This window comes from Danio rerio, chromosome 4, assembly GCF_052040795.2.
Source record: "Danio rerio strain M-AB ecotype USA chromosome 4, GRCz13ab, whole genome shotgun sequence".
Lineage (NCBI taxonomy): Eukaryota > Metazoa > Chordata > Actinopteri > Cypriniformes > Danionidae > Danio > Danio rerio.
The window spans coordinates 51,242,985-51,261,073 of NC_141024.2; the positions used below are offsets into that span (position 1 = coordinate 51,242,985).

General features: G+C 37.3%; 1 protein-coding gene across 1 annotated transcript; it reads left to right on the forward strand.

Annotated features, from left to right (window-relative positions):
- Positions 1–10,816: 10,816 nt before the first annotated feature.
- On the forward strand, positions 10,817–17,847 carry LOC147844903 (NLR family CARD domain-containing protein 3-like). Its single transcript, XM_088650516.1, has 4 exons — positions 10,817–10,915; positions 12,594–12,678; positions 15,360–15,555; positions 15,977–17,847. Exons 3-4 carry the CDS (start codon positions 15,522–15,524, stop codon positions 17,149–17,151), a joined length of 1,209 nt encoding a protein of 402 aa, XP_088506642.1. The 5' UTR covers positions 10,817–10,915; positions 12,594–12,678; positions 15,360–15,521; the 3' UTR covers positions 17,152–17,847.
- The last annotated feature ends 242 nt before the right edge of the window (positions 17,848–18,089 follow it).

The following is an 18,089-nucleotide window of genomic DNA, read 5'->3' on the forward strand; positions in this document are numbered from 1 at the left end:
CCCTTAGTGGTAGAAATCTCGCCTGCTATGTGGGTGACCCAGGTCAGATTCCCGGCCAATGCAGTTCCTGTTTTGTGCTGCTCCTCTTCTAGCTGTGTCTAACAGCCTTGCAGCACTCACGCCCCACTAGGGCAACAGCATAATTTTATCAGCGTTGGTGGTTCAGTGGTAGAATTCTCACCTGCCACGCGAGAGATCGGGGTACAGTTCTTAGCCAATGCATTAAAGCACCCACTCCCTAAAAAGGCAGGGGAACATGCATGACAGCAGTGGTGGTTCACTGGTAGAATTCTCATCTCCCATGCGGGAGACGGGTCTGATACCCGGCCAATGCAGTTCCTGTTTTGTGTTGCTTCTCTTCCAGCTACATGTAACAGCCTTGCAGCACTCACACAACACCGATTCCCATTCAGCGTAAGTCCTGTTTTGTGTTGCTACTCTTCCAGCTCTGGTTGACGGCCTTTTAGCACTCACAACACAAAGGCAAGGAGCAACATGGGCCAGCACTGGTGGTTCAGTGGTAGAATTCTCACCTGCCACGTGGGAGATTCGGGTCCGATTCCTTGCCAATGGCAAAATAATAAGCAGGTCAGCATTTGTGGATTCGTGTTGATTCCTGGCCAATGCAATTTATGTTGCTCCCCTTCCAGCTGCATGTAACCGCCTGGCAGCACTCAGAGCCCACAAGGGCAGGTGAACATGTGAGGCAGCATTGGTGGTTCAGTGGTTGAATTCTCGCCTCCCATGCAGGAGACCCGGGTCTGATTCTTGGCCTATGCAGTTCATGTTTTGTGTTGCTCCTCTTCCAGCTGCATGTAACAGCCTTGCAGCACACACACACCACAAAGGCAAGGAAAGACATGTGTCAACATTGGTGGCTCAGTGGTAGAATTCTTGCCTGCTTATAGCCGTATCCCCCTGGGAACAGTAGAGGACACTAGTGAGCGATTCAGGAAGTGAACAGCTGCAGTTCGGAGAAAGGGTCTCCTTCATTTTGGAATTTTTGTTTTGTGTTTGTTTGTGTTGTTTTTGTGGAGTGAAATAGAGTCTATTTTATTTTATTTTTTTAAACCACCTCCAGTTAGCAGCATCTTGCTAACTGGAGGGTGTTTTTTTTTTTTTTTTTTTTTGCACTTTTCCTGGGCATAAAATGGACGGTTCTTTGGCAAACGAAACTGGGCTGGATGGAGGGGCAAGAATGGTTAACGACAATGGACTGGACGATAGACAACGAGCTGGACAAAGGAAAAACTTGGTGGAAGAAAATATTTAAAAGAAGTAACAGTAATAGTGAATGCCGACGAAGTAAATGGGGTAAGAGCTGTGGACATCATTAAAGCAGTGACAGACAAGTGTGGTCATGGGAAGATTCTGGCTTTGAGACTGAGGCAAGGAAAAGAGTTTGAACTAACTATGGAAAAGCAAGAAACATGTGAGGAAATGATCTATGAACTGTTGATTAAGGAAATGAACTGTTAAAATCAAAGAGCTGCAAAACAGGGATTATGTTGTTTCTTTCGTGCACCTGCCAGTCTATCTTGATGACAGAGAAATTTTAGAAAAATTAGAAGGATGGGGAGTTTATCCCATATCAAAAATAAACAGAAGAGTTTACACAGGCACTGACATTGAGGACGGATCAAGGTTGTTTTTAAATGGTTTAAAGTGGAAGATGCCCAAAGAGGATATTATTTTATGAAGAATGTTTATTTTAATGTATTTGTTTTGTGAAATTTCTGGAGTTTTTAAATGATAATGTAATGTGATGATGTTTTAAATAAAAATAAAAAATAAAAAAAGCACATTTTAATGGATTGCGCTGATTTTAAGTGCTATAAAGGTGAAGAAAAGGGACACTTTGCAAGGAATTGTAATAATGTCAAATGTCCAGAATTTAAACAATTTTTAAACAAGTGTGAATGTTGGATGCAAGGAGAGGAAGGAGGGGGAGCAGAACAAGAGGACGGACAGGTGCATGAAAAAAACAAGGAAGAAGAAGATTTAAAAACAAGGGTTATGTAGGAGGAAACAAACAACATAAGGGAAGAGAGAGGAAAAAATGTGAACGAAAAACAGACGTCAGAACAAAAACAGTGGACACAAATGGAAATAACTGACAGTTTTAAAAACTTTTTAAATATGGTGGAAAACGATGAACAAAATAAGACTGATCAAGCCGAAGAAATGGAAAGTAATGGAGAAAAACTGACAGATTATGTAGAGAAGAACAAAGTGGAAAGAGGACTAATAAGAAGAAGAACAATAAAGGTAAAACCAAATGTGGACAGTGCAAGAAAAAAGATGTTGACAAAGGTGCAAGTAAAAAATGTAAATAGGTATGAAGTGTTAAGAGGGCTGGAAGTGAGGTGGATTTTTTGCCTTTTGGAGTGTGAAGTTAATCTATATATACAAATTGTATGTGTATAATCTGCTTGTAGACTTGCATACTATTAAAAGAATTAAGGTGCTATGTAGAAAGGGTCATAAAAAGAAGTGGATGAGAAGAGAGCGGGACAAAGCCTGAGTAAACAACTAATGTGTCTCAGGAAATGGATAAGAATAGAGCAACACATGTGTAAACAGATGACAGAGGTGAAATTTGGAGTCAAGGGTTAAACTAGGGGGGTCTTGTGTGATATATGTAGAAATAAAGGAAAAACAGATGACAGAGGTGGAATTTGGAGTCAAGGGTTAAACTAGGAGGGATCTTGTGTAATATATGGAGAACAAAGGAAAACAACGGATGTAAAGGGGTATTTAGGTAAGGCCAGGGCATGAGTGGGACAGAACTTTTCAGACAGGGATGCTACTGGGGGTCTCCTGAAAATTCTCCTTTGTTGTCGACAATAAAGTATATTCTTCTGATATTCATAACCTCCAGACTGAGTTTGATTTAGTAAGAGAAAAAACAAACAAAAAAAACACTACAGAAGAAGATGATGAGAAATAATGTTTTTTTTAACCATTTTATTTATTTTTAACATGAATTTAATTTGTGTTTCTTTTATGGAAGGGGCTGTTAGTTGAGTGACAAAAATTGGTATGCAGATGTAGAGGATGAGACTAAAAATAATGGGTGGTTTTAATATTTTAATATCTTTCACCATGTTTTTAAACATTTTATTATGGAATGCAAGCGGTTTATTGAATGTGGAGAAATTTAAAAAAATGTTGGTGTTATGTAAAGAAGCTGATGTGATTGTTTTGCAAGAAACAAATTGGAAAAATTTAAGTTTAAAATGGTTCAAAGTAAATGGGATGGTCAAATATATTTTAACAGTGGAGAGGATAAAGTGGGTTGTGGAGTAGTGATTTTAATAAAAAGAGGTATATATGAAAAATAAAAAGTAATATTTGATGATGGAGTTGGGAAATGCATGGCGATGAAATTAGAAAAAGGTGAAGATAATTTCATAATTTATAATATTCATGCATCTAATAATTAGATCTGGAGAGTAAGATGGTATATAGAAAAGACAAGGGGAGGGAGGAGCTACTGAAAATGATGACAATGTAATTTAATAGATGTGTGGAGAGAGAGAAATAAGACAAAGAGGGAATTTTCAAGAATGCAACTGGTTTTAAATGAGGTTAAGTAGGATTGGTTATATGTTATGTAATGTAGAAATGAAAGACTATATCAAAAGTGTATTTTACAAAAACCTTGGATTTAGTGATCATTCGATTTTTTGTCTGAAGTTAGATTGTGTAAAAGTTGAAAGGGGATTGGGTGTATGGATTTTGAATGCAACAATTTTAAAACATGAGACATACAAAGTAAAATTAAACAAATAATTTTAAACAGTGAATTGGATAGAATGTATAGAGAAGATAAAAGAAAATGGTGGGACAACATGAAGTTAGACATAAAAAATGTTCAATAAAATATTGTAAAATTTTAAAAATAATGGTTAAAAGAGTTAAAAATAATACAGAAATTCAAATAAGAAGGGAATTAGAAGATGAAATAAAAAGACTGCAAATAGATCAAAATGAAGAGATTGGGAAATTCATATATTTACAAGAACAACTAAAATAGATGGAAAATGAAAAATGCAGAGGGGCTATAATTAGAAGCAAAGTACACTGTTGAAGGAGATCTTAGTTCTTAAAAAACTTTAAAAAAAGACTTGACAGAAAGCAGACTTAATGAAAGAGGTGTTGGATAAAAATGGAGAATTAAAACAAGGAACTGAGGAAATTTTAATAGCTGTTAAACATTTCTATGAACATATGTTTAAGAGACAAGGAATTATAAAGGTTGATAAACAGTTTCTTTCAAATCAAATAAAAGCAAAAGTTTCAGAAGAAGATACATTTTTTGTGATGCAGGAATAACAGAAGTAGAAATTGATGCAGCAATAGGACAGTTAGCTACGGAGAGGAGTCCAGGCATAGATGGTTTAAACAATGAGTTTTATAAGAATTTTAGAGAAATTATAGTACGTGTTTTAAAAGAAGTATATGATGAGGTTTTTAACAAAAAAGAATTAAGTGAAAGAATGAAGACAGGAATGATTAAAATGATACACAAAAGAAGAAGTCCTTCAGATCTAAAGAATTATAGGCCCTTAACAATGCTAAATACAGATTTTTAAATTTTAGCAAAGGTTTTAGCAAACAGACTTAGGAAAATATTACCTAAAATTACAAGCACTACACAGGCATATGGAGTAGAGGGGAGGGACATAATAGACACAGTTCAAAGTATAAGAGATACATGAGCATGCGGTTGGGTCTCCGGGCCTGCAGCTTCATAATATTGGCTTCATGTCAGTCCAGCAGGTGGCGGTAGAAGATGTTGACAAACCGAAAGAGTCAAAAAAATGGGTTTAGGGTTTAGATTAGTGGTGGGTAAAGCGAGGCTTCATGAAACACTGAAACAGTCGAAGCAAATGTGTCGAAGCTTCGAAACGTTTCGAAACCCCACTCTACAGTGACATCTAGTGGTCATTTTTTGATGTATTGCACTGAAACAGCTTCAGCAAAGAACAGTTGAACAAATTGAGGAATTACACCCAACTTTGTATGTATGCTCCTTCAAGTAACATAGTATAGTGGTTAAAGAGTCAGTCTTCCATGCGTGGTTAGTAGGTTTTGAAGTCAGGCTGTCGCAGTTGTTTTGAAATGCTTTAATACCAGTTGGTAATGCTTTGCTCTTGTATCATTTTGTTTCAACATTGGTCTGATATCCGATTGAACAATTTGTGAATAAATATGTCGTTTTTGTCTTAAAACAAGGTTGTTGCTAGATCAAAAACGGTGGCCTGAAGTTATCAAGAATTATTTATAATATTCATTAAATTTCCCATTTATTGTATTTTATTAATGTCTACCCAAACCCTAAACCCCACCATACTGTAAAAATATTTATTATTGTTTTACAGTGTTACAAAAATGATGCTAAATTGATGGCATAACTGCAGCTGTATCCTATTTAGGCTACACAAAACAGAAACATGATTAAAATACATAAAACCATGATTTCAGAGTATTTGTACAAGTCGGGATTCGAACCCAAAACATCATGCAAAGCATAGAATCAATTAGCTAACTCACAGTCCTCTAAGCCATATGAGACAGAGATCATTTGATGATCTTGGCAATCAAATGAGGATTCGCCAGGTCTCGAAACGTTTCTAAGCTGATCGATGCTTTGAATCGCTTTAGTCACGTGACTAGGTGTTTCGAAACACTTTAGTCACGTGACTTGGGTGCTTCGAATCATGCTTCGGTGCAGTGTTTCGAAACACTTGCACTTCGGGATCTCGACACTGTGTCGAAACATCAGTTTCACGTCAGCCATCCCTAGTTTAGATGTGTGAGTGTGATTTAAATGTCTGATCCTGAAGATCAAATCCTCAAACTTTGGTTAGACACTGTGTCAAAACAGTCATTTAAACACTGTATAAAACACACAAAACCAGTTTTACACACTTGAACGTGTTTGTGCTTCTCTATATTAGTCTTACACAATGATTTCAGATCATTCAGCACAAAATCAACTTTAAACAGAGAGAGAGAAAGAGAGAGAGAGAGAGAGAGTCTTGAAAGTGAAAGCAGAGCTTCCGTTAACAGGAAGATGCGGATTGAGGTGAAGCTGGTTTTATATTCACACATTCAAACTTTCCCCCTAATAATATAATTTCTTTAAAGTATTATTTGCAAACTGCAAACAGTGAAATCATATTAACAGCTAATGACTATCAAAGTACAACATTGTTCACAGTCAAATAAACAGTGTTGAAGTTGTTTTCAAGTCATAATCGAATATTCAAAGTAATATGGTAAATAATATAGAGACTTCTAAATGAACGAATGTGTGAATATAAAACCAACTTTACCTCTATAAGCTGGTTTATATTCGCACATTCGTCCAGTGACAGCTCCATACACTGTTTACCGTGGTACTTTGACCATTCAGACTAAAATCACATGCAAGTACGACTTTAAAACATTAGCATTGTTTAATTGACCGTGAACAGTCTTGTACATTTTGATAGTGATCGCCTGCTAATATGATCTCGCTATTTACAAGACTTTTCTGAAATGATCTTATTAAGGAGAAAGTCTGAATGTGTGAATATAAAACCAACTTTACCTCAATTATTGATGTTCCTTGAACTGCATTTAACTGTTTTAGTGCTAACTAACTACTAACTAAGCTAATAAATAAATAAATAGCTGGCTAGGACGGAAGTTGTTGTGACAGACACATAGTATGCACGTATCAAATGTGAAATATCTGAGGTGGGACATTATAAAACACTTAACATAAAAAAAAATAATAATTAACATACCAAAACATCTACCAGAGAAACCTAAACTTCTGTCAAACTTTTCTTGTAATTCATCCTAACTACTGTTGAAAAAACGAGTCCCAATTGTCCAGATAAAGGGAAAAAAACTCACGTTAAGCGTTTTCTCCCCATTGAAGTCCATTATAAGGAAAAGGCAGGGCCGGCCCTGTACATTTGGGGGCCCTAAGCAGAATCAATTTGGGGTCCTACCTCGCTCTAAACAGTGGAGTATTGCCATTGCAAACCAGCCCACAATGATTATATTGCTTATTAAGTACAATCAATGAAACAGAAAAGTAAAGCTTAATTTCTTCTACTTAATAACTGTCTGAATGACTTGGACATTTTAAAACAGCGCTGTTTCTGTCAACTAGCAGCTTAACAAATGAAGAATTAAACTATCTTTAATAAAGGAAGCAGTGATTCCTACTTTGCATCCTTCTGGAGTGTTTAAAACATATTTCATTAATTTAGCAAACTGACTAAAGACTCTATAAAATATTCTTGAGTTTTTTATTTTTATTTATTAATTCCAAAAGTAAAAACCCTGCAATGAAAGACAGCGAGTGATAAATAGCCAAAACAGAAAATGCATTACTTAGTAATAGAATATACATTAAAAACTCAAGAAAACAACAACAAAACAATTACATTAATGCAAAGATTGATCCGCAAATAATCAAATCAATAAGTAAATAATGAAAAATATTAATATAAAAAAACAGAAAAAAAGGGAAGCAACAAATACTGGGTTAATATTAAAACCCAAACTTATTATTCCCTTCAGTCTCCTTCCCTGTTCCTTACATTTAAGATGCAGGGTTCAGAGCTTATATTAAGCTATAATTAATTCAACTAGCCAGCAGCTACCTCTCTAAAACTCTCACATGGTCACTCACTGAAGCTAAGCAGGGCTGTGCCCGATCAGTAGCTGAATGGGAGACCACACGGGAAAGCTAGGTTGCTGCTGGAAGTGCTGTTAGTGAGACCAGCAGTGGGGGTAAACCTGTGGTCTGAGCTTTTTTCCACGTTAAGCATTTTATAATGTCCCTCTGAGGTGTTAGATCAGGGGTTAAACGAACACAGGGTTCAACTTTTAAGTGGCTCTATTTTGACGGACCATGCGCAAAGCGCAGGGCGCAAACGCTTTCAGGACGTGTTAGAATCCATATATGCTAATTTAAACGGGAAAATCCGCTTTGTGCTGTGGCGCATGGTCTAAAAGGGTTGAGTTTATTTTGAGTTATTGGTGTGTTTTGAGAAAAAACAAATCAGAGTCTCATATCCCATTCCCTTTAAGAGCCAGCTGCGTCGTGCCATAAACGCATTTGCTATTTACAGGACGCAAAGTAAGTCTAAGTAGAAAAACTGAGCATTTCACAAGCAAACAGTTAACAGTTTTTTAAAAGAAAAGAGTTAAACAGATTATCTACCGCGCAAGAATGAGAGATAATCGGTCTACTTTCACTTTCGCTCTCGTGGATAGGGAAACCTTTACGCACAGACATCAATTAGCCTATAAAAAATTTATTTAGTTTGTTAAGCGCAAATATTTGTTTCAAAACTATTTCTAAATTTAGTTCTAATTTCCAGCAAACGAATAAATGAACAATAATAATGAAGTTTTAAAAGTTAAAGAGTCATATCCAAATACACATTGTGGTGGTTTTCTTGGATTTTCTCTTACTAAATCAAACTCAGTCTGGAGGTTATGAGTATCAGAAGAATATACTTTATTGTCGACAACAAAGGAGAACTTTCAGGAGACCCCCAGTAGCATCCCTGTCTGAAAAATTCTGTGTCACTCATCTTCTGCCCTCCTTAAATACTCTGTTTTTGCCTTTGTTGTACATATGTCACACAAGATCCCTCCTAGTTTAACCCTTGACTCCAAATTCCACCTCTGTCATCTGTTTTTCCCTTATTTCTACATATGTCACACAAATTCCACCTAGGTTAACCCCTGACCTCAATTTCCACCTAGATTAACCCCTGACCCAAACCTGGTAACTATATAACTTATCCAGTTCTTGTGATATGGTAATTCTTCTAATGGTATGCAAGTCTACAAGCAGATTATACACATACAATTTGAATATATATATTAACTTCACACTTTAAAGAGTATAAAATCCACTTCAACATGCGGTGCCCCATATGGTCTAAAACCTGACAGGTGGGCAAATCTAAGCTTGTTTTTAATAAAACAAATATACATATGTATATAATAAATAATACTGCTAATAATAATAACATTATACAAAAGCAAATTGTTATGAATGAACTGAAAAAGCCTCCCGAGATGAAGAAGACATAAAAGCAGTGATTTTTCATATTTATGTAGGCTAAAAAATAATATGTTTTGTAATATTTTAATCCTTTATATTTATATCCTATATATCCTTAATATTTACATTTTTTCATATGTAAAGATATTTGCGTATTGCTCTACATCTTGTGTGTAGCAGTGTGTAAGCGAGGCGCAACTCTGCGCCGGAGTTTATACTGGGTTAGTTTTGGTCTAATGAAAAATCTATAATAGTTTCTCAAAATAGCAACGCGCCAGCAGTGCGCCTTAGAACACCTTCCTTTTTAGACCAGAACGCCTATGAGCGCACATATGAGTGCAAATGCAATTGCTATTTAAACAGCGTAGCGCAACACCTCAAAACAACTTTTGCGCCAAGCTGAAAATAGCAAAAGGCTATTGTGCCCCGCCTTGCGCCACATTGTGCCGGGTGTATGATAGGGCCGTAAGGATTTTTCCTACTGGGCCAGGGATTCAGATGCTTACTTGCCCTGCTAAAATTTTCACCGGCCCCACAAATAAAAACAAAGTTAAAAGCTCTAATCTCTTAACCACGTATTTTAAAGGATGTGTCAAAAGCCAAACATACAGTTAAAGTCAGAATTATTAGCCCCCCTGATTAATTTTTGCCCAATTTCTGTTTAACGGAGAGCAGATTTCTCCAGCACATTTCTAATCATAATAGTTTTAATAACACATCTCTAATAACTCATTTGTTTTATCTTTGCCATGATGACTGAATAATATTAGACTAGATATTCTTCAAGACTCTTCTATACAGCTTAAAGTGACATTTAAAGGCTTCACTAGGTTAACTAGGCAGGTTAGGGTAATTAGTATTAGAATATTAATCAGTTCTATGCGTGCTCAATAAAAAAAAGGTCAGGAGAGGTTTTTCTTCAATGTCAAAAATCGTAACAATTTATTGGTTACAAATGAATAGTTCGATTCACAGTATTCTATTGTCTTCAATTCAATGCAGAAGATACATTAAGGAGGTGCACAACAACTTTCTTTTCTTGACTTCAGCTTATATAGGCAGCTGATTTTAACAGGTGAAGTTTAGTTAAATTCTTCATTTGTCAATCATTGTCCAGTCCTCCATTGGCCGCACCCCAGACATAAGTCCTCTTTTTCTACCAATTCTCTGCACAACTATAAAAGCATAACACTTTCTGTGCTCTGTGTTCAGCTTTAACACCTTTCTTCAGACAGGAAGTTTCTGCAGAGCTGAATTTATTTTTGGACCAGCGTGTATCTACTTCTGCAGAAATGCTAATTAGGATGCACAGCATCTCACACACAACAGCAGAAGTTCAGTTAATATATGACCCGACCAATACCAATAATTGTTTGCTCAGGTATTGACTTTTTACACCATTATTTCAACACTTTCTCTGAAGAACAAAGACCAACAACAATGCACTTATTTGTGTTGCTATTGCCTGATCAAATGATGGACAAAGCTTCAGTTTACAGCTTCAGCAAATGTGTTTAGATCATTCTAGATTACAGACAGCTCGATCTGGGGTCATATTTAATAGAGCTCAATGTGTGTCATGTTTACCCATGATTCCTGTGTAGCAGACCTGATCAGACAGACCTTCAGCCAACAATTAGTTTGTGCTGAATTAAACTGAAAAAAACAATAAAACTGAAGTTTGTCCTTCAGTTTATTCATCTGGTGTGTTTGTGTGTTCAGTGTGAGATCAGAATCATGTGTGTCCAGCTCTGTGTCTCTGAAGAGTGACTGCTCTAAAGATTATCCACCAGTGTTCAGAGAGAAAACACCATTATCTGCTCAAAAGTATGTTGTGTTGTTCATTATTGCTCACACATGGACTGTTTCAGTATTCATCAGGATGTTTTTAATTATACTTACACAACACTTTACAGGCACAATAATTAAGAAACACAAGAACAGTGTTATATCATTATCTTAAATTCTTCTGTCTTCATCCACACTCCTAATAAGGACAAATATCTGACCATTAAACTGCTGTTTGTAACTTTAATAATGCATCGGAAATTACTCTGGTAGTAAAATATCCTCTTGTTCATATAAAGTTAGACCAGGTTGTGACACTCATTTTCCTCTGGTGTGTTTGTGTGTTCAGTGTGAGATCAGGATCATGTGTGTCCAGCTCTAAGTCTCTGAAGAGTGACTGCGCTAAAGGTTATCCACCAGACCTCAGAGAGGAAACACCATCATCTGCACAAAGGTATTTTGTGTTTCACATTATTATTCACACATGGACTGTTTCCAACATGTTATTGTGAACCAACATTTCAGTAAAGAGACCCATTCCTGAATGACTTTATTGGCTCATTAAGACATTTACAGACTCCTGGTGGCAGATTTAGTTTTTTACTCAGAGTATTTTCAGTAAATCATTATTTTATATTTCCATGTCAATTTAACACATACATGTATGGACTATTCACTTCAATTCAAATTCTTCATCATCGTTTCCTCACTATTAGAATATAAAAGATGTTTATAGCCAAAACTGTTCAGTAAATGTGTCTGAATGCAGATTTGAAAAATAATCATAGCTGCTGTAGCTTAAGGCTTTTGTGTAATAATAAACAGTAAATCAAATATATTTCTTTTAAAATTATTTGTATCCACAGCTACTTTCTGAGGTCTTGTAAATGAATGAAGTTTCTTTATAAAAGAATGTTGAGAGGATCACATGCTTATGTTTGCTCGCAGCTGCCCTGCATTATCCAATTCACGATTCACCAATTAGACGATTCCTAGTCCACTGTAAGTGCCCTAGGTTTCATATCACAGCCATCTTTCTTTTGAAGAATCCCCCCTTCCACCCCAACTCATCTTTCTTTTCTAGATGGGTGGCACGGTGGCCCAGTGGTTAGCACTGTTGCCTCACACCAAGAACGTCTTTGGTTCTGGTCATTAACAAAACCAGCAGACATTTCTGTGCGGAGTTTACGCCTTCTCCCCATGTTCACGTGGGTTTCCCCCGGGTTCCCTGGTTTCCTCCCACCGTCCAAAAACATGCAGCTTAAGTGATTTGACTAATCCAAATCGGCACCACAGACATGCTCCTAGTAAGTAGTTATCTCTTAAAAGCAATTACTATCTGTTCATTAGCTACTACACCAGGGGAGTTCTCCAGATCTACCTGAGCTCAAACTCCCCTCTCGCCTTGCAACAGGAGGGAGCCCAGGGCTCAAGGATCTTATGAGCTCAGGGCTCTCTCTGCCGGGGCGGCATGCCAAACAAGCTTTATAATTAATCATCAGCTAAGTGTAAACTCTTAAAGCATGTATGGGTGTTTCCCCAGTACTGGGTTGCAGCTGGAATGGCATTCACTGTGTAAAACATATGCTGGAATAGTTCATTCTGCTGTGGTGACGCCTGATAAATAAAGGAATAGTGCCGTAGGCAAATGAATGACTGAATATCTGTATGTGTTTGCCTGTAAATGTGTAATTACAGTAGTTTTATCTGTTAACAGTGTTGAATATGAGTCAGCAGATTCAGGAGACGAGACTCACAGGAGACACAAGAGCTTCACAGACAATCTCCAGTCTATCTTCCACGTGAGAAAAACTTATTTTGATTAATTAATGTCTCTAAAATAACTCCATGAAACACAGAAATATTTGCTCACAAGACTTTTGAGAACTGGATCTTGTAACCTGCTTGACCTGTCTTAAGCTATGGAGCGCCATACATTAAACAAATCTTTCTTTCTTGTTTTCCTCTGATCGTGACCTAACTTCTCATGATTTCGACAAGGCAAAAAGTTGTTTTCTAGTTACCTAGTTATCCCAACCATGAGGTGAGGGAGGGTCTTATTTAACACATTTGTGAAATGCAGACTGGAGACGACAAACAGCACAGTAGAAACAGACGGGAAGAGATGATGAATTAGTCCCCAATAGAAACATATTCTGTTATTTCAGGATGGTCACAAAACACTCTTAAAATACTCGTCATGTGATTAGCCGGCTGATGAGCTCAGAGTTCTGCTTTGCACTCTTTTCATACAGTTAACTAAAATAAAGAGCATTTGTTTTCTAAATGAGTTTGCTCCTGAAGATTCAGCTGTTTTCTCTGACATGTTTGCCAGTCATGTTGACAGAAGACACAGAAAGTGAAACGACTCCCTGTCAGTTTTACTCATTTTAAAAGAACTTCTAGTTTTGTTGTAATTATGAATGTACTGGGTGTCACTAGGTGACATATGCATAAATTTGCATATCTGAATCTGTTAAAACTGTCAGCTGACACGGTGCAATGGCAGCTGCTTATATAGCCATGTGACAAGGATTGATTAGTCATGAAAAATCTCACTCCTCTCAAACCTGTTTTGTGTACAGTAATCTCTCTCATATGATAAACACACAAGTTCAATAACTGCTGCCAAATATTAAAGTGATTAAATTTAAAACAAAGGAGAAGCAGAGATCTGACTGTACCAAGGAAATACCTCACTCTCTCGAGACTTTGGTCCAGAAGTTGTTTTTAAATAAAGTTGCTGAATAATTTGCAGTTGGTGCTTTGAAATGGCTGAAAATCCCTGCTCATATAGAAGAGCAGGAACGGTACAGTACAGACACATCAGAGTCTCCAGTGACTCCAAAAATAAAAAGATTTTTTTGACATCTTGTCACTGGAAAAATCTGCAAAGCCGCTAATTATAGCAACAAAGACACTAAATTAGCAAAACTTTTCACATTTGTGTTCATTCATGTGTATTTGATGACTAGTCTAGATTAGAGCTAATCTTAGACGTCTGTTAGATTTTCACTGACAGTCCAAATTTAGCCAAGATGTCTTTGTGTAGATGTTTATTGCACTATAGTTCCCACAGCCATTCAGATGTTGTATTTCAGACATTGGTCAGCTATTAGTTCTCAAACTGCTCCTGTGTGTAGGACTAGTCTCTTGCATCTTATCCAAAGACTGTGTTGTGTTTTGGTGTAATTTTTGTTCTTTGTAACTGTGAAATGTCTGAAATCATTCAGCAGTAGTGATATGTAAAGGCGGTCGCACACCGCAACATCATTTATTTTAGATTTCTAAACATAGTTATCTATCAGGCTACGCACATAGATGTCAGAAGTCGGCGGCTGTCCACGACGCCCAGCTATGACTCAGGACACTGTTCACACTTCTGCCATGCCACAGAGCGCCATCTGAATAGGTTAATTTTAAATGACATCAGGGCTTGACATTTACACCTGCCAAATGCGGGTAGAGTTCAGCTGTGGTGGGTAAGACAGTCGCTCTCACTAGACACTTTGGCTGGTTGGAAATCATTTTTAAATTGAGGTTTTCTTAAAAGCAGGGTTCGACAATAAAGACGGCCCAAAATGTGATCTTAGAATTGAGAAGCGGCAGGACTGTTAAATAATAACTTTGCTCAAGCAGTATATACTGAATGAGAGGATGATAACTGTTTAAAAAGTGTGTGCAGTCCTGTTTCCTTTCAATGAGGCAACAGTGCCTGCAAACAGAAATACACTTGGCAAAAGGTGATGCTCGTGCACACACTGTCCTCCTCCTTTCAAGAGCTCCAGATTTTTAAAAATATGTATTTTTGTAAGCTGCACCCTTCTTTGAACAGATTATTAACAGGCCTAATGTTAATGGGACCATCCTTTCATTATCACACACGGTTTGTTTTTCACCTGCTTTCTTTTGCTCACAGTTATATTTGTTAATGTGTGCTAATTATATCTTCTACAATAAGATTGCTTTAATAGGAGATTAATTCCCCTTTTAGTTAACTGGTGATCTGAGATCTTTAGCCAGGACATAGACTGTGCATTGTTTCAGAGGCATGACAATAATTATTTCTAAAATGTCAAATTAAAAAAAAAAAAAAAAAAAGTTTTGTTTAATAAAAAAAGTGTGTATACATCTGTATTTAGCTTCTTGACAGGTTATTTAAAATTTATGGCAAAAAAATAGTTATTTATTTTTGGTGTTGTCAGAGATAAATTAAATAATTAATGATAAATGTGTTGCGGTGCTGAGTGGTGCATCCGGTGTGTGACCCCCTTAAGTGTAATGTGCTGGAAACCTGCTTGGATAAATTTTAGCTGTATTTATCTGAAAATGACCTTTGAATATTTATCAGCTAATCAGAATCAAGCATTTACCAGACTCTTAATAGAATGTATTTTTGATTATCGAGTATGTTGTGGATGTACAACTGTATGCAAATGAATGTTTTGGTTAAATGTTGATCTTCTCTTTTCTTAACTCATAGAATCTTGAGAGTAAAATTATCAGATTACTGAAGAATAAACTGGAGAAATTTAAGAAAATCTTACAAGAAGAAAACAGACAAGAGTTTATAAAGGAGTTTATTGAGAACAGAAGCATTATCACAGAAGCAGCTCTTGATCTCACACTCTTCTTCCTGAGAGAGATGAAGCAAGATCAAGCTGCTGATACTCTCCAGGGTAAGAGACTCATGGCTAGACCCACACAAAACCTGCAGATTTCTACAGATTTTTAGCCCATCATTGAGTCTATTTACCTGTGTAGATGTGTGTTCATTTATATTCATTCAGTTTATTAATTTCAGAAATATTGTTGACTAATATGAAAATGTTGATGATGACAGTGCAGTTTGTAAAGTCATATTTTCTGTCCTTTAGTACATCTGTTATTTAAGAGTCTTGTGTTTTGTTTACCAATTAAGTGGATCTAACTAGATATGTATTAAGTTTTTAGTTATGATACTACACAATTTTCCTCAAAAATAGCAAAAAAAAAAAAAGTCTGAAGGTTCAGTCTGGCCCTACTCATGGCGATCTGTCAGACTGTCACTTACAAAAAAGTCAAGACTAAATCTCTCTGTTTTTTTGCTCCTGTGTTTAGGTGAGCTGTTCTTCATTAATCAGCTTAAATGTAGCCTGAAGAAGAAATATCAAAGTGTGTTTGAAGGAATTGCTCAGCAAGGAGACTCCACTCTTCTGAATAACATCTACACAGATCTCTATATCACTCAGGGTGTGAGTGAACAGGTCAACACTGAACATGAGATCAGACAGATTGAAGCTGCTTCCAGACGTCATCAGTCACTAGAGATACAGGTTAAATGCAAACATTTGTTTGAAGCAGCTGAACAAGACGAGCAGATCAGAACTGTCCTGACAAAAGGAGTTGCTGGCATCGGGAAATCAGTCTCTGTGCAAAAGTTTGTTCTGGATTGGGCTGAAGGGAAAGAAAATCAAGACATCAGCTTCATATTTCCTCTTCCATTCAGAGAGATGAACTTAAAGGAGAAAGAAAGACAAAGTTTAAAAGACCTCATAACTCAGTTTTTCCCAGAGACTAAAGGACTGAATCTTACAAGAAGCACACGATTCAAAGTCCTGTTCATCCTTGATGGATTGGATGAATGTCGTCTTCCTCTGAACTTTGCTGGTAATGAGACGTGTGGTGATGTATCTTCAGCAGTCTCTCTGGATGTTCTCCTGACGAACCTCATCAAGGGAAATCTGCTTCCTTCTGCTCTCATCTGGATCACCAGCAGACCAGCAGCTGCCAGTAAGATTCCTGCTGACTGTATCGACCGGCTGACAGAGATACGAGGATTCAATGATGCCCAAAAGGAGGAGTACTTCAGAAAGAGACTCACAGATCAGAATCAGGCCAGAGAAATCATTGATCACATTAAACAGTCAAAGAGTCTCTTTATTATGTGCCACATCCCAGTCTTCTGCTGTATTTCAGCCACTGTTCTCCAGAACATACTGAAACTGAAACACAGGGCTCATGCTGAAACACTGCAGGAATCTCCCAAGACTCTGACACAGATGTACACACACTTTCTCCGCTTTCAGATCCAGCAGAGCAGAAGAAAGTATGATGGAGAAAACACAGCAGATGTCTCCTGTCTCCTGGCCTTCCAGCAGCTGGAAAGAAACAATGTGATCTTCTATGAGAGCGATCTGAAAGACTGTGGCATTGACGTCTATAAGGCATCGGTGTACTTAGGCAAGTGTACCCAGATCTTTAAGGAGGGACGGGAATCAATTGTTTATATATGATGGGGTAATCTAAGGCCTGGAGGGGCCAATTACGAGACTTCTGTGATAGAGCGAAGACCAGAGCGAAGAGTGACAGCGCTCCATATAAATATATATCTATAAACGAAAGTCCATATATATATATATATATATATATAGGGCTATGCTGGAACAGGTCTTTGTTGGCCAACTCTAGCTGGAGTCTGGGAAAAAGGTGATTTGGACAGTGAAGATTCCTATTAGAGGGTGACGGGATGAGTTAGGTGCTTGAGGAACACTCTGTGGGGAGCGGGGAGTGACAGCGCAATATATAAATATATATTTGTGTACTTGGGTATATAGATATGGCAGCAAGATGACTCCTGTGGGAGTCAAAGCTCGGGGTAACACTCCAGCGGGAGTCAGAGCCATAGGAGGGGCAGGGTTTGGCAGGAGTCAGGAAATGGGAGGGGGCTGTGAAGATTTCTGCGGAAACGACCAGGGGTGGCAGGGTGACGAGGGGGCTTGGATGCAATTCCGATTAACTACGTGACTAGTGTTACTCAGTCTAGAAGGAAGGAAAAGAAGAAGGGAAGGTGGCTGGGTCATGCCCTTGCCCTAAGTAGATGTGGGTTGATGGCTGGCCAGAGTGATCTGGGCTTCTTTGTAGTGCCCTTGGCTAAGACGTATGTATGTCTTAAAGGCATGATAAAGGCTTAATATATCTATGGCGGATGATCACCTTCCCAGAATCTGGATTTGTTGTTGTGAAACCCCTTTTTGCTTCTGTGGTGGCTGCTCATATTCTGAAACAGAGTATATACAGGAATCAAAGAGTGTAATTCAACACCTTTTAATAACTTTTTTAAGACTCTTTTCTTACATTTAAAGACCTTACAACCACTTTTTTATTAGAAATACCGGCGAGATTTATCTTACAGTATATTTACTGAATATTTAATGTAAGAAATTAATCCAAA

What these genes read in the sequence shown, in the direction of transcription:
- LOC147844903 (XM_088650516.1), top strand. Translation starts at nt 15,522, where the DNA reads ATGAAGCAAGATCAAGCTGCTGATACTCTCCAGG. An exon ending in AGCTGCTGATACTCTCCAGG is followed by an intron (nt 15,556 to 15,976) that starts GTAAGAGACTCA and finishes TCCTGTGTTTAG; the next exon opens with GTGAGCTGTTCTTCATTAAT.